The following is a 25278-nucleotide window of genomic DNA, read 5'->3' as shown; positions in this document are numbered from 1 at the left end:
CAGAAACCGAACCTAAAATCGGTAAAACCGATCAAAAATCGAACCGTATAAAAATATCCGAACTGAAACCGAAAATTTTAAATACGAACCGATTCTAATGGATACGGTTCCGGTTTTAAGTGAAAACCGAACCGCAAAAAACCGAACCGAACCGATTATTAAAATAATAATAAATAAGAAAATCTTAATCTTTAATTTAATAATATAAGATTCGTTACACAAGGACTAAAATTATTCTCGCGAAAATTTTAATCTTTAATTTAATCAAATTAGACCAAAAAATTTTGAGTAGAATTCGGATTAATCTAAGTTGATAATTAAAATAAGAAAATAATATATAATTATTAATTATTCACCTAAAATTGATAAACAGCTATTGTAATTAGTTAATAACTATTATTAAACTAATAATTAAAAATAAAAAGAAAACAAAATATAAAAACAAAAAACAAAAAATCAACAAGCCGCATATCAGTACGTGAAATCAAAAACAGAGTGCACACGAAATAAGAAAATAGTTGCTCGCCGTCGTCGCGCGCAAACCCCAACCAAAACTAAACAAACAAAAGCTAATCACCGGAATTTATGGAGGTCACCGGAATAACTTAAATCTCACTGGAAAATTAATTTTTACGGAAAATCTAGTCATTCCAAATATAACAAATAAAAACTCACTAAACTCTAAACCAAATTCAACAACAAATTCTACACTAAAAAATCCCTAAACTGTCCATTTTTGACCAAAACAAGACTCAAATCAAACCAACTAAACACCAAACTACACCGAATTTCAAATCTAGCTTAAACATAATATTAAACAAAATTATTAATAATATACTTCTAGCTAATATTCCCTCTACTGTCCCATTCATTTCTTAACATTTTTTTCCACTGTCTGACATGCACTTTAATGAACGTATAAAACATAGTTCTATAATTTTTTATTCAGAAAAAAAAATTTTAAGAAGAGTTATAGAACTATATTTTTTAAGCGCATCAAAGTGCGTGCCACGCCCACATCCCCCAATGTGCCACGCCCACATCTCCAAATGTTAAGAATTGAGAGGGACGACGGCAGACGGCAGTACCTGTTTAAATATAAAATTATTAACTAGCATAAAAGCCCGTGCAATGCACGGGCTTTCAATTTATTTCATCGTTATTTTATTTCAAAATTTTTATAATAATTATATATATATTTTAATCTGCTATGAAAGCGAGGCTAAAAGATAAAAAAAAAAAAAAATTACACTTTGGAGACGAAATTTTGAAGAGGCAAGTTTAGCTTCTGAGACTATCCTTTCTGTACATTGCAATAAAAGGCACCTAAAGCAAGAATATGTAACAGCAATGTTATTATTTAAACATGAAGTCCAACACCTACATCCAATTTATGGATATGAATAAAATCCAAAATCTCATCACGTCTTCCTTGACTATTAACAGCTCACTGATTTCAATTCTTCCAAACAAATGTATCATGTTTCTAGCTCATTGCGAACCCAAGTAGTTGGCAGACATGTCAAGTACAGAAATATATCCAACTCACTCTTTACCTGCTACCTTTCTAGAAAATCTGTGTTACGAATCAAGTCATCCTTCTCAGTCATCTACGTTTCTGCGAGAATAGTTGGATCAAATCCACCGCAAATCCTTCTTTCCTTTCTTATGCCAGAGTCATCATGATATGCACGAGGCTTGAATAAATCGTCCACATTTCCAAATAAATCATGAGCTTCCTGTAATGCAGATAAAGAGACTACTTGTGCCTGCCTAGGCTTTTTTCTTAGTTACACCCCTCCTGAATGATGGCTAATCGTGTAAGTAATAACTTACAAAAACATCTGCAAAGAGAAAGTTCCAATGAACTAAATGCTCACCTCATAGGAGCACCATGCTTGTCCAAATCTTCCTCAGCAATGAAATTACCCAAATCGTCCTCATCCCCAAGTTCATTGTCTTCTTCTAGTTGCTCCTCTCCTGCAATGTGTTCGAGTTCTGTTGCCACAACTTTTTAAACATATACATTACGAAAATGGTGAGTAACATACAATCAGCATTTTGAAATTGTGCTCACAAAGTTTTACCCTCGTCATCCCCAAATAAGCTGTGTTGGAACAAATCCCTCCCAGATCTATCGAACTCATTGCCACCAGAAAGTCCAGAATGATGATCCCTGTGAGCTTTTTAAAACGCTTGAACTTTTTACACTCTGCTAAATCAAAACATGAATTTCAAGGACTACAACTATGGGCACATGATTAGAATCACGAGAAAAACACCCATGTTATTGATTGCTTGAACCCACTTCTGGACGCCGGAGACCCGCGACATTATTATTCTCAAGCAGCTCATAGTCATCTTCATCAATAATGTAGTTCTAGGATTCCCTGCAATTTTTTGGAAACAGTGTTTAGCCAACAGAAATGCAATATTACTCCGGGGCTCAAAAAAAAATTCACTAACCTTTTATTCCGCCTCCTTTTCTTTTGCATTTCCTCATCACTGTCACCACCAACTCCTTGTTTTCATCATCCACTATAAAACCCTCATTCTCGTATTCATTCTGTCCTGTCCTTGATCAAGGTATGAATTCATCCAAATACGCCATAAGAAAATTTTAAAATTAGACTTGCCCAAGTGACGCTTTTTGAGTGCAAAACTGCAAGGAACATAACATATCAACACCCCAGAATACTTGCTCTCATGGACCTCTCTCTAGAAAAAATATTAAAGCCGAAACAAAAGACACGAAGTATATTCTGAACACTCAAGCAAGCAGTTAATCAACAATATTAATAAAACAGCTCCACGACTCCTAAAATCTTAATAACAAACAAGTAAGATGCAAACATGCAGTAACCATATAATAGAAAACATGCCTCTAAAAGAGGAAAATCTTAAAGTAACCTACCCCGTCCTAGCAGCTAGTTATTAATTAATACAGTGTCACAATATAAAGAAAAAAGAACTGTTTCTGAAAGTGACATGCAACATGAATCGCCAAAACATCTCATAAACCGCATGCAGGAGAAATGAAAAAACGTCATATAAACCTAACATCACCTCATACACAAAAAACAATCCAGATGCAAGAACACAACTATGGAAAAACACTAAATTAAAACCTACATTACAATCACCAAAATTTCACACAAACTAACAAAAACTCACACATAACTGGAAAAAACAAATGAAAACCTATAACGAATAAATTATAAATAAGCTTTTACCGTCTTCATCATCTTCTTCTTCTTTGTTATCATACACCTCCAATCCTCCATCTCATCTGTACACGCAAATGCACAAAAATAAAATCAGACAAAAAATAAACAGCACTTTAGGAACATATTACAGTGATAATTCACAATTAATTAATTACCTTCGTCATCTGAAAGCACGGCTGATTTTCCAGCATTACGAGACTTTACAATCAAATTAAACCCTAGAAATTAACTACTGAATTTTGACAAACCCTAGCTTATAAACCCCGTTCAATTTTCTCTCTAATTTCTCTCTCTAGTAACAAAAAAAATGCTCAACACAACATTTGAGTGAGTGATCCCTTGATACTCCTTTGTCTACCTTTTGATCCTGCTCCGTTTCAAGCTTTACTGTGCGATGAAAAACTAAAAAAGGCTCACAGATGAAACATTTATGAACTGATGGTATAACTATAATTTAATGTCTCACAAGGACTTACACGTAATTTTCCTATCAATTTCTTGATATATTTTGCCCTTGATTTTGTTTTAATATATATATATATATAAGTAGGTTTATCTCAATAATACCCAAACAATAACATAGCTTATATCAACTGAACAGCTTACCAAGGATCCACCATACAAGGAAGATGGGTATAGGTTGATTCTGAAGTAAGGGTATGACTGATGCATGGGTATTTATCAGTTCAAAGACACAATTGTCACCTACAGAAAATGAATTGTCTTGTGCAAATCTATCCCACACGGAGCTTAGCCTAAACAGGTTCCAATTCATATTGCAGTTAAGCGGCCTACTCTTTCCTGCAACTTTAAGAAGAACTTGGTCATTGTCCTTCTACTTTTTATAAGTCTCTTCAAACTTAACCTGCCAAAATAAGAGAAAATGACCAACCCTTTATGTATGAAAGCACTTAGGAGTTCAAAAACGCTGAAATAAGTTTACTATTTACTCCATTTTAATCTATTTGATTTTATGAAATCAAGGAGTCGAATACTATCAACATAAGGGATGCTGAACAGCTTTGTCCAAGACTTCCGCACCATATTTTTCCATCACCCAGAAATCAGAATGAGTACTTTAAATTTACATAAGAAAATGCTTTTGCAAAAAGTGCCCAACATCCACCTGCATACCCTTCTCCGTCTCTGGTTTTATGTACAGAGAAACGATAACCCTAGCTTTCTCGCTAGGTCTAAAAACCCAGTACATAGCTTCATCTGCTAACAGCCCCCTGTAATTCACATCCCATGGCGACAATGAGCCCGCCGCATAAGGAAAATCTCCCATCATTCTCCAACCATGGGTTTTTTGAGCTATAAATGGATATTTTATTTCCTACAGCAAGACCATGAAAGATAGAGATACTTAAAAATCACCATTCGACTTATCATAGCAAAACCCATATAAAAGAAATTTATATGACCCATCAGGCATCACATCCGGCAGTCTTCTTGATTTTTTAATAGATGCTTTCTGAGAACATGTACGGCTTTGGAACCTATTATACATGCATCATGCAACTAATATCTTTCTATTCTGTTTAGTGCTTTCAGAATTAAATTTATTTAATTGAAAATCCAACCATACAGATTCAATCATTACATATAAGTAGATATATAAATATTTTTTATACGATTTGATATTTAAATTAATCATTTTTGAAAAAAAACTTAATTCAATATATCATTAATATTATATATTATGGGTTAGTTATCATTATGAAATTGACACTCAAGAACTTACCTTTTGTTTTGTAGACAAGCTTCTGAATTTTCTGAATACAGCCATCACAAAGCAGAGGTACCTTTAGGACTGCTGTTACAGACTTACAGGAGGCTGCAAGAAAACATGCTATCATTTAAGCTTACATTTCACATAACTTGAACCAAAAATTACATATAGCAATACAGTAGTGCATATAAACACCTACATCTTTTGATTTCTTCTCGGCTTTGGCTGTCTTGTCGCCGGAATTTTTCCAGTCATTGCCATCACCATCGTTTTTGTTGGCCTTATGCTTTTTGGGAGAAATGATCTCGACTTTGTTTTTAGTTCTCTTCTCAATTAAGTCTCAGAATTTCGAGGGATCCCTGCTTGTGCTCACGGTTAGCTTGTTCATGTCCGTGTCGACTCGTTCCACCGGCTCAATACCTTCAATCACAATCACTTTATCGCTTCATTTTACATACGAACAAAAAAAAACAGAGTAGATGCTAATAAAACCAACTACAGAAACTGATAAATTTAACAATCAAAATTTTGTGCTTATATGAACTAATAGACTAAATATATGACAATATGATGAACAAATGCAAAATCTAGGTTAGCAATATGAGCAAACATGTTTTTGTAACTGATGAAGTTTTATTGTACAAACAGTTGATAAATCAAAAAAGAATTAAATGGTAGATGCTAAACAATCATTTTACAACACATATTCACAAAATCAGAATGAGAGGGGAGGGGGAGAGAGAAACCTTAAAGAGAGCGGACATGTTTGGCTTGTACTGTTAGAATTAGCAGGAGCAGAAGAACCTGTATCGCCCTAAATCTTTGACACAGCAGCAGCGGAAGAGTCATATTCTGGGCTGAGATTCAATTGGTTGTGACAAAATTGTAATTCTAAATAATTCAGGGATATGCTCGTCATTTCACAGGCATTTTCTTGGCATATTTTGCCCCTGGTCGGCTTATTATATATAGAAAGAAAGTAGATTTAACTCATATTTTACTGATATTGATGATATTATTTATCTTAAATATGATTGAACTCATTTAACAAAACATATAGTTTAAGTAATTGATATTTTTAAAAACTCTTTAACTGATAATGTCAATAATATCCCAATATATAATCTAAATATTTAAAAAATAATTCTATGCCTGTAAAACTTGCCACCATTACTCTGACCTTACTGATCATAAATTAAAAACTTTGTGGTTTAATTTGATATGAAAAATTTGCTATATTCCCAAGCATGCTTTCAATGCTTGGCTTATTGTCCAAGAACATCTGCACACCAAAGATAGGATGATTGCGTTTAATATGATTGTTAATCCCAGATATTAGCACTTATATTAGTATATAACCGCTCAATTTAGGTCACGTATTATCTTCTATAAAATGATCATACCCTAAAACTGGAATATGATTCATGATTCGTATTCATTTTGCAGAGACCATCTGAATTTCTTGAAATCTCATAAGCTACTTAAACAAAAACTCAGTCTCCAAAGGCATGAGATAGAAGGGCCTTCATGTGAGTGTTTTAGGTAACAACACTAGGGACAAGACCATTTAAGTGAGCAAAGGAATTGCTGACAGTATTAAAGGTAAATTTGTTAACTGGAATGCTTAAAACACACCCCAGCATATCCTGATATTCATCTAAAGTGACACGTAAAGTGAGACAATTTTCCGTTAAACGTACCATAACACCCCTGCATATTCATCCAAAATTTAGAATTAAGCCGTTTACCGGTCTTTTCCTGTTGACATTATGCCCTGACGTTGAATGTCCAGACCCGGACAGTACCTATTAAATATGAATGTATAGAATGAAAAACCGAGCAATATCACTAAATTGATTAAAAAATAAGAAGAATATGACAATTGTAGGTTATGCCGAACACTGCCATCAGAATTTTTTATGAACTAGAAACTTGTGATTACTACTTGTGCAAACACACTCTCACAAGTCATCTTCAGCATAGTGCATATTTACTAAACAACATTTTTGGCTCCCAGTTTCGTGATGTCTCAAAACTATAGTGGATGGATGTGGTTTGATGCTAATGACTAATGATATAAGATAAATAAATATGCTGCTGCTGACAATTGGCAGCATCTGAAGTCTAGTACTACACATGATTTATTTTTACTCCTGATTATATAGGCACAAAGTTGTAGATAAATATACTACTGAATGCCAGTTTACCTGCGTTTTCTGCATATCCTTGGAACTTTTGCGCAAAAATAAACCAGACGAAGAAAAGTTTAGCACAATTCGCTATGTACTATTTCGGACATTACAAGTTATTTGTATCGACTTTGACATCACAACTTCTGCTTCTATTTCTAAGAGTATAAGCCTGCAAAATATCCCAAAGTGTACATTTATCAGATATTAGTATTTCATCAAGCAATAGTACATTCGCTAGCTAGGTAAATTTGTTCGGAATTGTGGCGCACAGAGTATGCAATGATCTGTCAGTTTAGGGATCATAGCATTTAAATGTCACGATATATCAGTCATCGCCTCAATACAGTAATAATATTGCACCGGAAACTGATAGGATGAGATAAACACTCCAAGAGCCGATATTTGAGAAATATTTAAGGATCGAAGGATTTGATTTTGTCACATATTACTTTAGTATATGATAATAAGAACCAAAATTCAGTATAAGAAAACTGAATTTGCCTTCCATTCTGTTTACTTATCGATTGCATTTTCATTAATATTGCAGTATACACTATTTCTACTGGGCCATGTAATTGTCAAAGAAAAAAGTTTTGACATACCTTCAATGTATCTTAGTGCCATTGTGCATTGCGCTCCTGTTTAACTGTCATGGGAGGCAGGGGCCATAACAAAGCAGGAAGACTTCATACTAGTAATCACCACAAGAACGTTTTCGTTCATTGAAATGATGGGAACAGTGTGAGTCCCTTATATGATATGCCTGTCAAAAACTTTTGATAAAAAATTTCATAGCCGTATGACAATCCCCACACACCCTTAGATTCTTAGGTATCCGAATAGATGCCGACTTCAGCAACAATAGGAGGCCAACAGCAACTGCTGACTTTCCGCAGTGATAGGCAAGACCAGCATGAAGTAGAGCAAGAGAAGCAAAGTGCCACAATCATAGGAAATAACAGTCAATATTAATCAAACATGGTGATGAACTTAGAATAACTGGACCTACCCTGTCACCAATCTAGTGGTTACCTTGTTATTACTGTTAAATGGATACCCTCTAACCATGGTGAAGAATGCCAATATGTTGTAACTATTATTATATCCATATATGACGAGGAAGAAAAATGAGCTTGTTCGTGAAAGCCAAAATATGTGCTAAAGAGTATATCCAGAACAAAGTTATCTGAATATATGTATTATTGAGGTATCACATAGGCTTCTTTTATTATTATCAAATGCTGATTTCTTTTTCTGTATATAAGAGGCATCGAGATGCCAAGTTTCAATTCTGAATGACAACTTGAACATAGACCGTACTCAATACAAATAAAAGACATAGTCTTACCGTCTCAAATATATTGTCTATTAGCTCTTAACTGATGGAACCCCTTACATTGCTAATTAGAATAATTCTTTGCTCAGTAAAACATATTACTACAGCAGAAAACTCAAGGAAGTAAAAAGATGACAATACATAACAATGAACCATAAACTTCAGTACCTATTGCAAAAACCATTTGCAGAAAGCAAGAACGGAGGGGTCTTGTTCTTCTTTAGATAATAGGTCTAGTACCATGAATGCCCGTTTCCATTTTAGAAAGTAATTCCTTTGCTTCCTCAAATAACCCTTCTTGACAAAGTCCTCTGATCATTATGTTGTGTGTTATGACGTCAGGTTGCAAACCACTCGAAGCAAGCTTATCAAAAGTATTTCTGGCCTCGTCAAGTTTTCTGTTCTTGCAGAGACCATCAATGAGAATGTTATAGCTATAACAGTCTGGCCATATCTCATTACTCTTCATGGTATTCAGCACCTCTTGTGCCCTGTCCATTTTGCCTGTTAAACAATAACCATCCATCAGTGCATTGTATGTGATTACGTTAGGAGGCACACCTTTCTGGATCATAATTTTAATCACATCTTCTGCATGTGTTGTCCTCCCTTCTTTGCAGTATGCATCAACTAATATATTATAGGTGTGCAAGTTTGGAGAGACCTTCCTAACACCCATCTCAGTTAACAAACTCTCAGTGTCCTCCCATCGGCCCGAGCTGCAAAGACCTTGAAGTAGTGTGCTATAGGTTATAACATTAGGTGATATGCCTTTGTTGGTCATTTCAGACACAAGAACCAATGCTTGATCGACTTGTCTCTCTTTGCACAAAGAATCAATAATCGAGGTATAAGTTACAATATTGGGTCTGCAACCTATCTCCTCCATCTTTCTTAACAACTTGAGAGCCATGGAGGTATTTGAAGTTTTGCAGAGACCATCAATGATGGTGTTATAAGTTACCACATCGGGGTTACAACCTATCTCCTCCATCTTTCTTAACAACTTGAGAGCCATGGAGGTATTTGAAGTTTTGCAGAGACCATCAATGATGGTGTTATAAGTTACCACATCGGGGTTACAACCTATCTCCTCCATCTTTCTTAACAACTTGAGAGCCATGGAGGTATTTGAAGTTTTGCAGAGACCATCAATGATGGTGCTATACGTAACTAAATTGGGCTGAATTTCTTGAAATGTGATAAGCTTATTAAACAAATCCCCAGCCTCCAAAGGCCTGTCTTGAGATAGAAGGCCCTTGATGAGAGTGTTGTAGGTAAAGGCATCGGGCATCCAACCACTCTTGATGATTCCAGCAAGCAACGAAAAGGCATAATCAAGTGTATTCAAGTGACAACAGGAATGGATGGCAGTAGTAAAGGTAACAATGTCAACAGGAATGCTTAAAACACGGAATTCTCTAAACATAGAGACGGCAACAGAGTATTCTTTCATCCGAACGAGGGCGGCTAACAGTTGGTTGAATTGCAGAACAGAAAGCTTAGATTTCAGAAGGAGCATTTCATCGAACACAAGAAGAGCATTGTCGAGTTTGTCGAAACCAACTTCGGACTTATGATAGAGTAATTGTTTAAGTTCGGGATGAGTGGTGGATGGAGAAGGAATAAAGGGGGGTTTAACTTGTGAATTAGGGTTAGGTTTAGTAGAGAAAGGAAGAAAATGAGAATGAAAAAGAGACGATAAAAGAGGACAAGGTCTTACACTCAGAGGCCTTAAGCTGAAACAAGTCATTATGAGAAGAGCTCCTCTGTTGACAGCCATTGCTGAAGCTTCTCTGAGCTACACAATGTGCAGAAATGGGATGCTGAGAAATTGAGTAGGTTGTAAATGCAATTATTGAGCTACATTCTACAATGTGCAGTAACGGTCTCGGTCTAGCAGTCACTCAACTGGTCACGAACCGAGCCGAGACGAGTTGAGTTTTTGCCGCGTCGAGCCGAGCTTTAAATATTTTTTCTGTTGAGCCGAGCTTTGTTAACGAACAAAAATTGTGTTCAAGCTTGAGCTCGTTAACAAACGAGCCGAACACGTGCTTGTTCACGAACAAATACAAGTCGAGCCGAGTCGAACCGTGCCGAACCGAGCCAGAAAAAAAAAAGAAGGATAAACCGCGAGTTGACTCTTAAAATAGATAACCAAATAATACTCCCTCTGTCCCATTTAATTGTATACGTTTCTTTTAAACTGCTCGACACACATTTCAATGCTCTTATAAAATATAGTTACGTAACTTATTTTTTAGATTTTTTTTTCTGAATAAAAATATAACATCCAAACTTTAATTCAGAAAAAGAAAATTTTAAAAATAAATTACACAACTACACTTTACAGGAGCATTAAAGTCCGTGTCGCGTCCCCGTCCACCAATGTATACTATTCAGGGGGACGAAGGGAGTATTCTTTTTTGAAATTTTAGTTATTTCAATAAAATGTATATATGTTAACATCCATACAGTTGAATCGATAAAAAATATTTTTTAAAATATCAAAACACTAAATTAGGGTTAAACACTAGTTAGCGACACTAGTCAAACTTCTACTTGACTGTTAAAATAGCAAATCAAATAAAATTATTATTTCTCGAAACTTTGGTTACATCACTAAAATTTATAGATATATCATATGTTTCTATGAGTTCAATAACATATATATGTATTATAAAAAATTAGAAAAATTACAATTTTTCGAGTTTTAACGAGCCGAGCTCGAGCCGAACATACTAAAAGCTCGGCTCGAGCTCGTTTTCTTAACGAATACATTTTTGTGTTCGAGCTCGAGCTCGTTAACTTAACGAGCCGAACGAGCTCTTAACGAGCCGAGCTCGAGCTTGTTAGCGAACAGTTCGGTTCGTTAATAGCCGTAGACAAAAGCAAATCAAAAAAGTTCAGAAAAAGATATATGTGAATAATTTCAAATCTATATTTTAAAATAAATTATATTTTTTAACCAAAATATAATATAATATAATAATATACTTTATTTATATTTTTAAAATAAATTATAATTTTAACTATTTAAAATAATATGTAAATATATTCTATTTATATTTTTAGAATTAATATTTATAAAAATATGGGAACTACACAAACAGTCTTGTTCGTCCCGAAAATCATCCAACAAATAATGAAAATTTTAATAAGTCGACGTGAAGGAAAACATGTCAACATAATGTTCATCTATTTTAAAACAAACATATATGTTACTTGTCTATTCGTCTATTCGTCTTTTTCATAGTCGAACATATAAGGTCTCAATCTCAAATCTTTTGGCCTTTATGTTTGTTCATATATACATTAAAGATGTTTTTAAAAACAAAATTTTGGTTCAAGATCGATACCCATATTTATAATAATTTTGGTGAAAGTATCAAGAAATGTGAAGGAGCATGGAGAAATGAGCAGGAATGATATTTTAAGATATTGAGTAGGTTATGTACCTTTTCCAAATTATTTATATTCCTTTTTTTAAAACTAAAATTATTAATATTCTTGAAATATATTCAAATAAAATAGAAGCTTGTTTGACGGAGTTTAAAATTTTAATTTATGACTTAACGTGGTAAGTTTGAGAGTTTAAAATCCACTACAAGAAAAACCGGGTATTTTTCACCGATTATTTTTGACCGAACGCAGTCACATTTAAGGTCAAACTCGCATGTCATCAAGTCAAGGCTAAAATAGACGCCCGCAAGGGTTGGTTCAGTTGGTTAAAGAGGGGACTTGTATCCTCTTGATCACAGGTTCGACTCCCGAAGGGTGAAAATTATAAAATTGACTGGCTGTATTCGTTTATATTTATTTGACCATTTTCAGTGAGGTATATAATTTTGACCGGGACCGGTCATTCTTACCCTTCCCAGATTGCATACCTACTGCCCATTCATGCCGCTTTTCCTTTCTCATTTCTTTTCCTTTCTCTCTTCTATTCTCCCTTTTCCACCATTTTTCTTTTTTCATGCCATCATATATATTATATTCTTCTCATCAAATCTTTGAGATCATCAAGTAAATATCATATTCTAGTATGATACAATCTAAACTTTACTAGTTGTTTATACAATCTAAACTTTACTAGTTGTTTAGAAATCTAAATTAGTATAAATGTTTCACAAACATCATACATGAGTATATATTATATAGTGTATTGTTTAGAATGTTTGATTGTATAAATGTATACAATCTAAATTTTACTAGTTGTTTGTGAAATTTGTATAAATGTTTGATGTTACTCATGTATGATGAAATTAGTATAATTGTGCGTATTAGTATACATTTTAGGTATGAGTTAATTATAATTTTGTGATTTTATTTTATTTGCATTTATATTGAATTGTGTGTATATGTTGTAGATGACATGATCCGATCGTAGTTAGGTTGGTCATAGTCGATACAATATATAACGGGAGGATACAAGAATGGTGTGGATAGTTTTCTTAAATTTGTTTGTGATAATCTTAAAGATGAAGATGAAGGCCTTATGAGATGTCCATGTCAAAAGTGTAAAAATAGGTATTTCAAAGATTTTAGTGGTGTGAAAGTTGATTTGTATCTTCATGGGATTATGTAATGGTATACCAAATGAGATTTACATGGGGAAAAGGATATGCCTCGAGTTGAAGTTTAATTGTCTCAATTATGAGTTATCATAATTGTGTGAATATTTTGATCACCACATGTATATACACGTGATTTTATTAATAATTAATTATTGGATATATTTTTTATTTTTATAATATATATAATTTGTTATATATTGACTTATATTGTTCTTGTTTTCTTTGTTTTATTTTCAGAATTCTTGGAAGAAGACGGATTTTTCTTTTCGGACATTAAAGTTTTATTGTTTAAATTTCTCCGGTCATCTTGCATGTCTGACGGTTAGATAATAAGTTTTCTTGAATGAAAGAATTATCACAATTAATTGACGGTTCATATTTGTGAGATTTATTCTCATTTAAAAAAAAAAAAAAAAAAAAGGGAACAAGGACTTACAACTATATATACAACTATAGAGGCTTAATCTCAAACAAGTCTTGCGAGAACAACTCCACTCTTGACGAACATGGCAACTATTGCTCAAGGGTCTTTGAGCTACAACTTGGGTAAAATGAAAGTCTTCTCTGATCTCACTATTTGAGATGTAGAGAGATTTTTGTTATAATAGTATGTATATCTGAATTAAAATAGGTTTTAAATTGTTAATTATTTTTAAGAATATATCTAAATAAAATAAATTATAAAGATATGATTACTATATTAATATTTTTATTAGTGTATTGTTAAAAAACTAATTATAATGATTATAGTGTTGTTAGGTTGGGCTTAAAAGTCCAAAGGATGCAGAACATCAAAAATTCAAAATGCTAACTTATTTTAATGCTCTTATTTTTGTTTTAAAATTTTTATTTCACAAAAATATAAAAGACAATTTTAGAAGATAATTTCTAATGTTTTATTATTATATTTGAGAGTAATTTTTATGTGCAAACAAAAAAAATCGAAAAGATTATCTTTCACTTGTAAATAACTTCTCACTAATTAGCAATAAACACTTAAAGTTAAAGCAAACAGGCTAGGTTGATTTATATTTGTTTAAATAAGTTTTTTCTAATAAATTGATTAATTAATCAAACAAGTTAAATTAATGTATATTAATCAAAATCCATGTAATTGTTAATATTTTAGATCCTCTTTTGAAGAAATAAGGGTTAATAGGCAAAAATATTAATGAACTCATGACTAACTTGCAAAACAATATTTAACTTGCAGTCAACTCACTTAACTAATAAAAACTTGCATTTAGATCACTGCGCTGTTAAGTATCAGTTGATTTTAATGGAATTCTTGAAAAATGTAAAAAAAATAAAAAACATTGAAAAAAAATATAAAAATTCGTTTTTTATTCGATTTTGAAAATTTAAAACTTCAAAAAAATCTGGAAATTTGGAAAGGCAACTACTTATAATTTGTATTGGAATAAAAATGATACAGGATTCCTACAATTTTATACTAGTATTCTGCAGACTTGCAGGTGCAGGATCTAGATGGCTTGTAAAAACTATAAATTGTGTTAGTTTAACCAACAGAAACACACCATCCTTCCTCACTTCATTTGTGTTACTTATATGTTATATGTGTGTGGATTGTGCAGACCAGCCTTAGCCTCAGACCCTAAATTAAGACAACCCGACTATATTACAATTAACAGTCGAGAATAACCCGACTATATATACGTGTGTGTCTGAGTTAGCTTATTAGCACTTAGCAGTGAACCAAAACAACCTACCATTATCTTTATTCATTTGTTTATGTTTGTTGAAGCCTTGGTTTCCGCTGGCTCCGGTTTGTTTAATAAGCCAATTTCAATCATACGGTCGTGTCCTCGTTTATTAACCAAAAAGCCAAAACTTCACAATCACCTTTTGTATATTAAATATCAACTGGCATGCATTAATCTGTATATTAGTTTATGGGTTTGTCTAGTGTGTGCTCATGTGCACATGGTAAGCACCAAATTCTGCAATTTTGGTGGATTTTGATTGGTGTGGTTGGTGAATTCACAGGAGGGTCCACCGTTATAAAGAAGTATGAGCCAATCAAAAACCACCAAACTTATACTAGATAGAAAAACCGTCAGTTTATTAGTAGTTGCAGACTTGCAGGTGTTGAACAAACCGCAGCCCTGCGCGCCTCCAGAGCTCCGCCGAGCAGCCCTGCGCGGCGTCCAACTATTCAACTATTCAACATCCAATTTTTTTTAAAGTTCGATTTTCCTTTAATCGAACCGAATTCGGTTCGGTTTGAAAGACAAGTTCGGTACCGTTTGCTCAGCCCTGTTAGGTGGTAGGAGAAGAGAAAAGAAAAAGGAAAGCGTTTGGATTCGGTTCGGGTTTATAGAAGGTGCCGCGGTGCTAGGGTTAGAGTCTTCTTTTCCAACATTTTCAAAGCTTATATGGACAGAAATACCAATCCTGATGCTGCGGGTTCATCTGGTAAAGATGAGCTGCGGGTTCATCTAGATCTTAACAAACTCGAAGGTGATGCTTACGGTGAGTTCATCAAAGGCATTGTCAATATATATAATCCACAAGAAAAAAGACAGAGACTTTGTGACACCGTAGGCAAGCATGTGCCACGAGAAACTGAAATATTTAAAGAAATGAATGACCAAATCGGTTTATGTTTCGACGGATGGAATCTTCCAAAGCTCGATGACATGGACGACAACTGCGGTGAAGATCCTCGTGCACAAACCCCACTTGAAGCGGAAATCCCTGCTAGTGAAAAGTTTTTTCAAGTAAGGTTAACTTATGACCAACACATTTTGGACATTTTGATACAAAAAAGTAGTTTGTATTTAGTCGGGTACAAGTGGAAATATAAATTGAAGGAGGAAGAAGCTATGCTGAATCCAGATGACAAGGCGAAGATAGATGACAATGCTGATTACTGGATTATTCTAAGCGGGGGGTGTTGTAAGGCAGCTGTTCAGTTTGTTGAGGAATTTCTAACTCCCGGTAAGTAATATACGACATTCTTGGTCCAGGTCTGATTTTGCATCCTAATTTTATTTGTAGATTTTAATGGATTGTTTTTAGTCTATGTGAATTTTAATGGAATGTTTTTAGTCTATGAATTTAAATGGATTGATCTTAGTCTATGGATTTTAATAGATTGATGTATTCTATTTTGATTTTGTGCGGATTCTTGTTAAAATGTCGCAGAGTTGATATAGATTTTTTAGGATTTAAGCAAAGTGTTACAAAATCTCATGGATTTTGGTTAGATTTCAAAAACTTAAAATACACTGAACAATTCTACAAAAGCCACCATTTCATGAAGTCCAACAAAATCCATTAGTATTTGAATACCATTAGTATTTGAATACCATCAGATTTTAATGAGTTTTAAACAATCTCAAATGAATACCGTCAGATTTTAAAGTATAATTTAAAATCCCGATTGAATACCACCAGATTTTGTAGCATAATTTAAAATTCCAATTGAATACATCCCCTAATTTGGAGTTTGTTTTTTGTATTTGCAGATAAGTATAAAGAAGTTAAATTGGGTTCATCATATTTTTCATTGTTGAGCCCATTTGATTCGGAGTTAGAAACAAAGAAGCAAAAGGCACTGGCCAAAAACCTGTACAAGAGATTGACAGGTAGATTGAAAATGTTAAATGGAGATGAGAAAACAGACTACATTGTTGGAATACTACAAAAACTGAAAACGGATATGGCAAAAACGATAAAAGAAACTATGCTGGGAGAGGAACTTGAGTCAAATTGGGAATGGTTAATTCCAGATGAGGAACTAGTGGATCAGTACAAAAGAGCAGAGTACTTGTTAGAGTGGCTGAGAAAAAGAAATTATTCCTTGGAGACGAGTGAACCTGCGGGTGACAAAAAGGCCGAAGAGTTTAAGAAATTTTGGCGACAGAGATTTCAAAAGCTAAGAGGGATATCAGATAGGGATGCCATGGAAAAGCTTGTAAAAATGCTGGAAGTGAAACATAAGCTTTTTCTCAGCCAAAGGCAGAATGGAACAGATGAGGAAAAACAAGAAAGGCAAGTTTACATATTTATACAGATGCTTTATAGTTCATTTTAAAGAACTAATTACTACTACAGAATCACACATGAGGTGAGAATTATTTTTACTTTCTTTTATGCAAATATTCTTTTTAGTGACTTCAATCAATCGCTCATTCCATGGGAAACGGAGATCCGAGAGGCAGTCAAAATCTTAAGTTCCTTGGGTTATGAAATAATAATAGAAACGAAAACCGGAGAGACAAACAAAGATATGCTAAAAAGGAAGGAGAAAGAAAAGAAGAAGAGGAAAAGGGAAGGGAAAACAGAAGAAGAGCTAAAAAAAGATCTCCCTGAAAAGATTAGGCTGATAAAATTACTTGAAAAAGTAATTCCCCAGGAAGATGGTTCTACTGGAGAGATTAAAAAGATACTTACGGAAGAGTTGGAAGAGGAATGTGGTCAGCTGCTGGAAACGGATAAAGCCGCCAAATTAGATAGGGGCATCATAGATTCATATAGGGAAGTGATGATGGCTACAGATCTGTATGACTTCTATGAAAAGCTGGAAAAGATTAGACACGTCTTGGAAAATCAGATGAAGGCTCTTGGAATTGGTGCCAGCTGCAGGGTACAAAATGAAAAGATCAAAGAATTTGAATTGAACAGACATGCCTTAGTACGCGCATTTGAGCATCTCACTCAGTATCCATTTGATGAGGATGATCAAAAAGATTTCGCTAAACATATTACTCATTTAGTGGTGATGATATGTGAAGCTACGAGATTTGAACCAATTGCAGAGCACATTAAACGCAGTTACACACTTGAATTAGGCTCTAAATTGAGTGATAAAAATGTTGCTCTGATAAATATGTGGAGTGATATATCAGGCGTAATGGTACGTGGGTGGAGTTACAAGGGTGAAAGAGATTTCGGGTTGGAAGATTTAATGAAGGCGGTTACAGTTAGCAGAGCAAGAGAGTGGAAGGGATTAGGTAAAGAGTTATAATTAACAGCGTTAGCCTCAGACCCTAAAATTGAGACAACCCGACTCTATGGACTACTTGTCTGGAAAGCAAAGATGGCATGCAGAAGAATCTCATACTACTTTTGATTCAGTGTGGAATAAGATTGTCTTCTGAGTTGATTTGTCAGGTCTTTGTTTGGGATTGTGATTTGTGCATATCTTTGTTTGGGATTGGAATTGTCTTTTTGATTATATGTTCATGTGTTGTCTGTTTAGCTCATGCAGCAAACCATTGTTGTTTCCATTTTATGTTGTTGTTTCTCAAGACTATATATGTGTGGATTGTGCAAACCAGCGTTTGCCTCGAACCCTAAAATTAAGACAACCTGACTATATTATAATTAACAGTCGAGAATAACCCGACTATGTACGTGTGTGAACCAAAACAACTTACCATTATCTTTATTCATTTGTTTATTTTTGTTGAAGCCTTAGTTTCCCGGGCTCCGGTTTTTGTAATACGGTTTTTCTATGGTGTGCCCATGGGCACACAATCTCAATCATACTATATATTAAATACCAACTGGCATTCTATATATTTCCTCCGTCCCTCTCATTTCTTTATAGTTTTTTGCACTGCTTGACACGCATTTTAAGGTTCTTATATAACATAGTATTTAACTTATTTTTGAGATTTTCTCTTTGTGTTTAAAAATTCAAACATAAAATTTTTGTTCAAAAGAAAAAAGATTAAAAATAAGTTATGGAACTATGTTTTCTAGGAGTATTAGAATGTGTGTCAAACTCTCGTCCCCGAAGGTAAACTACCTAGGGGGACAGAGGGAGTATTAGTTTATTAGTAGTTGCAGACTTGCAGGTGTTGAATCCGGAAAGACCTGTAATGACAAACTGTGGGTGTTTGGCTAGCTGGCTTCTAGGCTTTTTCTATATAGAAGCAAGCTTCTGATTAAATGAGACTGTTTGGCACATTAATAGAAGCGCTTATACTGAGGCTAAAGAAGCCCAAAAAAAAAGAAAGGAAAGCTAGCTTTTTTTTTTTTTAGGTTGCAGCTTCTTCTAATAGAAATACTTGACTTATAAGTCACGGTACCCAAACACTTTTAATAACTTATAAATACAAATTAACTTTTCACTTATAATCCAATTCTTTAATACAAAACTGAGTACGAAGAGTTCATCGAAAGCTTAATTAAGAAATTTCCGGAATGTTCTGTAGCGAAATCTCTTCGAAGCCTTGATGAAGAGTTAAAACTAAAAATTGAAAAATGTTTCCTGGACATGTTTGATAAAACTGCTGCAAGCATGGAAGGTGAGGCCACTGACAAGAAAAGCGTTTCACGAACCTATAAACCAAAGGAGTTGCAGAAAAAAATTGGGTTTTCACTTTTCCAAGTAAGGTTAAAGCATGGGATCACGATTTGGACATTTTGATAAAGAAAAATAATCTCTACTTAGTCGGGCACAGGGTAAATATAAAGAAGACGAATAGACGATGGAACGGTGAGTGCTGAACTATGGATTGTTCTAAAAGGGAAAAATCATTGTTAAGTTGCTGAGTCTGTCAGGAAGTTCCTGCCATCGAGTAAGTCGTATCCAGTTTTGGTTTAGTTTTGATTTTCATCTCTTTAATTTTGGCCTTTTGTTTTTGTATTGCAGACTCGCTAAAGGCAGTTAAACTGAGTACATCATATAGTGCATTGTTTGGGAAATCTGATCCGTCATTTAACAATTATGCGCCAAAGTCAGACCTGTATTAAAAGATGAAAGACAAGTTGAAAAAGTTTAAAGCACGAGTAGAGTGAGAAGAAGAGAGAAACATAAAATACGCCAAATCAAAATTGGGGGATATAAAATTGAATATTGAAACACGAAAGGAAGAAAACAGTGAGCAGTGTGAAAGGAGAATAAAAATATATGGAAGCCTGAAGGTAATTGATGATTCCAAAAGAGTTAACAGCTTGTTAGATATGGTGCCAATAAATATTATCCGTGAGCGTGTAGAAGAACTTGAGGGTGATGACAACAAAGCAGCGCGAGATTTTTTGAATCATTTAAAAAAGCCGCGAGAGGATCATATCCGTGTGGGAAAGCTAATACAAGAGCTGCAGAAAAAAGATGATAAATATAATCAACAAGGGCAGGTGCCCAACGAAGCAGAGGCATGCGAAAACCAGAGGTACTCCTTTGAGTTTTGTTCTTAAACTGTGAATGTACTCTCTCGGTTTATTAATTAATTAAAATTTTGATTACTTTATTTTTCTGTAAACTAGTTTATATAAGAAACCCATTGTCCCAAGAATCGCTTATTTTGTGGGGAGAGGTGTGAAGAAGATAGTCTTCATCTTGGGTAGCTTGACTACTGGAAAAATGAATACAGCATATTGGGAAGAGAAAATGAGTAAAAAAAGTGTAGCAGACCTGAAAAAGGAACTTAATGTGTGATTAAGCTGATAAGAATGCTCAAAAAAAAAAAATGGGACTAGTAAAATACCAAAAACGAGGGCCACCACCCATGAGGAAATATTGGAAGATTTATTGTCAAAAAAAAAACACACTGAAAGATCTCTATATAAAGCGGTGAAGAAAGAGGATCAGGCTAAGTTCTACAAAGAGCTTAAAGAAATGTATGCAGTCTTGGAATTCATGATGCAGAGTGTTAAAGTAGATGCTGGAATCATAAGAGTGAAGGAACTTATGGCACATGTGAAGTTGAACAGACTAGTCTAATTCACAGAAGCAGTCGACTATCTCACCAAGTCCTCATGAATGATTTGGTGAGGACGAGGGACAAATCGCTAATCATATTATAAAGTTGGCTCTGATGATATGTGAAGTTGCGAGATCTCCAGATATCAAAAAGCATGTTGCAAACAATTACCACAAAACAACCCATGATGTCACTGCTTCTTTGTCTGAAGAATGTATTACTTCCGTGTATAATTGGAGTTATAGATCGGCCTTAATGCAACGTGGGGGGTGTATGCTGGTGAAATAATTTTGATTTGAGAAGATCCGGCAGTCAACCAGGAAACGAAAAAACAAAAATCAGATTTAGAGTAATTGGAGCAATTACCAAACAGTAAGTTGTAGTATTCTGCAGACTTGCAGGTATAGGATCTAGATGGCTTGTAAAAACTATAAATTATGTTAGTTAACCAAGAGAAACACATCATCTTTTTTTGTTTATGTTTGTTAAAGCCTTGGTTTCGCCGGCTCCGGTTTGTTTAATAATCCAATATCAATCATACACCAAAAAGCCAAAACTTCACAATCACCTTTAGTATATTAAATATCAACTGGCATTCTATAGTTTAGTTTATTAGTAGTTGCAGATTTGCTGGTGTTGAATCCCGAAAGACCTGTAATAACAAACTATCTTCCCTCACTTCGTTTCTAACATCTCTTCAAGCTTATATGACATCGACCTCTCAGCCCACTGCGGCTTCATTTGATGAACCGCTTACTCTAAACCTTGATAACATAGAAAAAGCTGAGTACGAAAAGTTCATCCAAAGCTTAATTGAGAAATTTCCAGAATGTTATATAAAAAAAGATCCTGAAAGAGTTGATGATGACAAGTGCTTTGATGAAGAGTTGGGACGGAAAATTAATAATTGTTTCAAGCCAACGTTTCGTCATTACACTGATGCAAGGGAATGTGGGGACAGCGCTCGACGAACATTTAAGGGAGAGGAATTGAAGAATGAGAATTGGCTTTTCCAGTTAAGGTTAAAGCATGGCGATCGTGATTTGGAGATTTTGATAAAGAAAAATAATCTCTACTTAGTCGGGTACAAGGGTAATTATAAACAAGAAAATGGAACAGTGAGTGCTGAAAACTGCTGGATTGTTCTAGATGGGAAAAACCATCTCCAAGTTGCTGAGTCTGTCAGCAACTTCCTGACACCGAGTAAGTCATACACAGTTTTGGCTCAGATTTGATTTTGCGTCGTGATTTTCATCTCTTTAATTTTGGACTTTTTGTTTTTGTATTGCAGACTCGCTAAAGAAGGTTAAACTGGGTACATCATACACTGCATTGTTTGGTAAATCTGTTCCGTCATTTTATGATTCTGTGCCAGAGTCAGAACTGTATGAAAATTTGATAAAGAAGTTGGGAGGCTTCAAAGGACTAGCAAAGCGAGAAGAACATAGAAAAATAAATTACGCCACCAAGAAATTGAAGAAAATAAAATCGAATATTGAAAGCCATTATAAAAAATATGAAAACCCGGAGGAGACTGAAGATTACAAAAGAGTTAACAGCTTGTTAAAAATGGTGACAGAAGATATTACTCGTGAGTGTTTAGAAGAAGAACTTGAGGGTGATGACAAGGCAGCGCGAGATTTTTTGAATCATGTAAAAAAGCCGCAAGAGGATCATATCCTTTTGGGAAAGCTAATAGAAAAGCTGAAGAAAGAATATGAAAATAATAATCAACAGGGGCAGGCGCCGAACGAAGCTGAGGCAAGTGAAAACCAGAGGTACTGCTTTTAGTTTTGTTCTTAAACTGTGATGGTACTCTCTCGGTTTTTTTTTTTTAATTAAAATTTTGATTACTTTATTTTTATGTAAACAATTTTTGTACTTTTTATAGGAATCAAAGATCAATAATTTTGTGGGGAAAGGTGTTCAACAAGATAGTCGTCATCTTGGGTAGCTTGACTGCTGAAAAAAAGGATACAATAGTTTGGGGAAAGAGAACGAAAGGATATACGGTAGAGGACTGGAGAGAGGAACATGAAGCCCTGATCAAGCTGAAAAGAATGCTAAAAAATAAATTTAATATAGATGATGGAACACAAGAAACGAACCCCACCGATGACGGAATACAGGAAGTTTTTCTTTCAGAAAAAGCTACACTGAAAGGCCGATATAAAGCGGTGAACACAGAGGATAAGGCTAAGGTGGTTAAGTTCCATAAAGAACTTAAAGAAATGTCTGATGTCTTTAAATTGATGATGAAGAGAGTTAGAGCAGATGCTGAAATCAAAGATGTGAAGGATCGTTTGGCAACAGTGAATTTGAACAGAGAAGCCTTCACAGAAGCAGTCGAGCATCTGACGACCGAGGACTCATTTGGTGAGAACGAGAGCGACACCGCTGAACATATTATAAAGTTGGCCATAATGATATGTGAAGCTGCGAGATTTCCAGATATCAAAAAGCATGTTGCAAAGAATTACCACGAAACAACCCATGAGGTCACTACTTTTTTATCTGAAGAATGTATTACTTCCATATATAGTTGGAGTCATAGATCGGCCTTAATGCAACGTGGGGGGGTGTACGCTCGTGAAACAATTCTTCTGGGAGATGATCCGGCAGTCATCAGGGATATGGATGAAAAAGAATATGAGTGCTAGGCATACAGAATTTGTACATAACTGGAACAACTATCAAACAGTAAGTTCTAGTTGTGCATAATTGGTTCCACAGTCTTTCTCACGGTGATACTCTTCATTTCTTGTGTTTATTTATTCGTTTCATCCTCCCTCGTGTTTACCCTGCTACTTGTTGTATTTGCTGCAGGTGGCAAGAAAATCTGCGTCAATCCAAAAATACTCCTCTCTGCATATCCGGGTCTATTAGCGACTATATATACTATGTGCCTCGAAAACAAAGCTACCATATATTTCGAAGAATACCTACTATTCATTTTAATTCAGTGTGGAATAAGATTGTGTTCTGAGTCGATTCATTGTTGGAGATTGTGATTTGTGCATGCGTCTTTTTAGGATTAGAACTGTTTATTTGAATTTTGTGTTGATGTTTTGTTTGTTCAGATCATGCAACAAATCATTGTTGTTTGATTGTGTCCATTTTATACTGCTGCTCTCTTTGACGTCTTAGTTTGTGTGGATTGTGTATTGTTCAATTACTTGTTCATGTCATCAAGTAAATCTTTGGTTGAAGACTTTGTGTGAATTGTGTACTGTTGTATTACTTGTCCATGCCAGCGATTCAATTTGAAATATTTGTGTTTATATATGATTGTGTTTGGAAAAATATATTTCTTTTTAAAATTTGGATTTCAATATATGATTTTTATGTGTCATTTCAAATTTTCAATTTTATACTAACACTACACCAATATTGGCCAATTACGACAGATTTTTTCCGCCTATTTCGTCGTAAATAGTACCATTTACGACGGAAAGTTTCCGTCGTTTTTGCTGGCGTCTGAAGTTAAAAAATTGGTCGGTAGTTTAAATTGTGTCACAAGTTATCACTTCCGTCGTAAGATCAGCCATGTGGACCCCACTGCTCAATTTTGTTAGACCATAATATATGACGGATAAATCCGTCGTATTTACATCGTGGGTCCTACATACTTACGACGGAAAAAGGTTCGCGATCATCCATTTGTTCATTTCTTGACGCACTAGCTTCCCCATGAAAGCACCATATAGTATAACTCTCAAGAAAACCGGTTGCAAATAAATGGAACTCGACATCGGGAATGAGTTGGTATAATGCATTCCGACATGTATTGCAAGGACAATTAATCAAAAGATTCGGATCATTCGGCTTACTAGAATTGCTTCGCGCAAATGCCAAAAAATATTTAACCCCCTCATTATATTCATCCGTAAAACCATATCCACCGGGTTTTATTCGCATAGTGATCCAACTACGATCCGGAGACATCTATAAATAATAAATAACAAAATTTCAATTATAAATATGCACACAAGCCCACATACAAATATTGAAAAATTATATTAATCAAAATAAAATATGGAAGATCAAAATTTCTACAATTTAAATGGAAAGATAGAAAATAAATACTTACAAGAATGATTGATGCAAGTGTTGAGTGTAATTTGTTATATCACATTTATTTGATCATGAGCATATTTTTTGGTTTTGGTTAGGAGCATATAGAAATGATGTTGGGGAGAAAGAGGCAGTAGCTTCTGAGGGATATATGGTAAGTTACGACGGAATTATCGTATCCGTCGTAAGTTCTGTTTAAAAAATGAATATCCTGCCGTTTGATTTCAATGTGGGAAGGTGGGAGTTAATGCGTTAGGTAAATTTACGACGGCGTAATTACGACGGAAAAAAATTCATTTTATTTTCATTTATTTTTTGTCTTTAATTAGGTAGATATGTTAACTTACGACAGAAACAAAAATCACTTTAATTTCATTTATTTTTTTCTTTAATTAGGTAGATATGTTAACTTACGACGGTTAAATTACGACGAAAAATTGAAATTTATAATTCTTATTTAT

General features: G+C 34.4%; 3 protein-coding genes across 19 annotated transcripts; 2 read left to right on the top strand and 1 right to left on the bottom strand.

Annotated features, from left to right (window-relative positions):
• Nucleotides 1-1338: 1338 nt before the first annotated feature.
• LOC108202580 (putative pentatricopeptide repeat-containing protein At1g12700, mitochondrial) lies at nt 1339-10421 on the bottom strand. Of its 17 annotated transcripts, none has more exons than XM_064084092.1 (13): nt 7754-10421; nt 7167-7320; nt 5706-6764; nt 5159-5379; nt 4972-5064; nt 3834-4563; nt 3383-3614; nt 3234-3289; nt 2467-2662; nt 2309-2390; nt 2052-2212; nt 1881-1980; nt 1339-1801 (listed from the first exon to the last, which is right to left on the bottom strand). In XM_064084092.1, exon 1 carries the CDS (start codon nt 10268-10270, stop codon nt 8708-8710), a length of 1563 nt encoding a protein of 520 aa, XP_063940162.1. In that variant the 5' UTR covers nt 10271-10421; the 3' UTR covers nt 1339-1801; nt 1881-1980; nt 2052-2212; nt 2309-2390; nt 2467-2662; nt 3234-3289; nt 3383-3614; nt 3834-4563; nt 4972-5064; nt 5159-5379; nt 5706-6764; nt 7167-7320; nt 7754-8707. The 17 variants fall into 17 exon arrangements, with proteins under 17 accessions (XP_063940162.1, XP_063940160.1, XP_063940163.1 ...); XM_064084090.1 differs by having other exon boundaries at nt 1881-1998; nt 2078-2212; XM_064084093.1 differs by having other exon boundaries at nt 2078-2212.
• A 4748-nt stretch (nt 10422-15169) lies between these two features.
• On the top strand, nt 15170-18359 carry LOC108202106 (uncharacterized). Its single transcript, XM_017370485.2, has 3 exons — nt 15170-16025; nt 16556-17081; nt 17202-18359. The coding sequence occupies exons 1-3, from the start codon at nt 15461-15463 to the stop codon at nt 18055-18057; spliced, it is 1947 nt and encodes a 648-aa protein (XP_017225974.1). The 5' UTR covers nt 15170-15460; the 3' UTR covers nt 18058-18359.
• Nucleotides 18360-21353: 2994 nt separating this feature from the next.
• Nucleotides 21354-23989, top strand: LOC108201017 (uncharacterized). The gene is made up of 4 exons (XM_017369304.2): nt 21354-21946; nt 22035-22521; nt 22635-23443; nt 23570-23989. Exons 1-3 carry the CDS (start codon nt 21451-21453, stop codon nt 23401-23403), a joined length of 1752 nt encoding a protein of 583 aa, XP_017224793.1. The 5' UTR covers nt 21354-21450; the 3' UTR covers nt 23404-23443; nt 23570-23989.
• Nucleotides 23990-25278: the final 1289 nt, after the last annotated feature.

This window comes from Daucus carota, chromosome 9, assembly GCF_001625215.2.
Source record: "Daucus carota subsp. sativus chromosome 9, DH1 v3.0, whole genome shotgun sequence".
NCBI classification, from domain to species: Eukaryota; Viridiplantae; Streptophyta; class Magnoliopsida; order Apiales; family Apiaceae; genus Daucus; species Daucus carota.
This window is presented reverse-complemented; position numbering and strand designations above follow the sequence as displayed.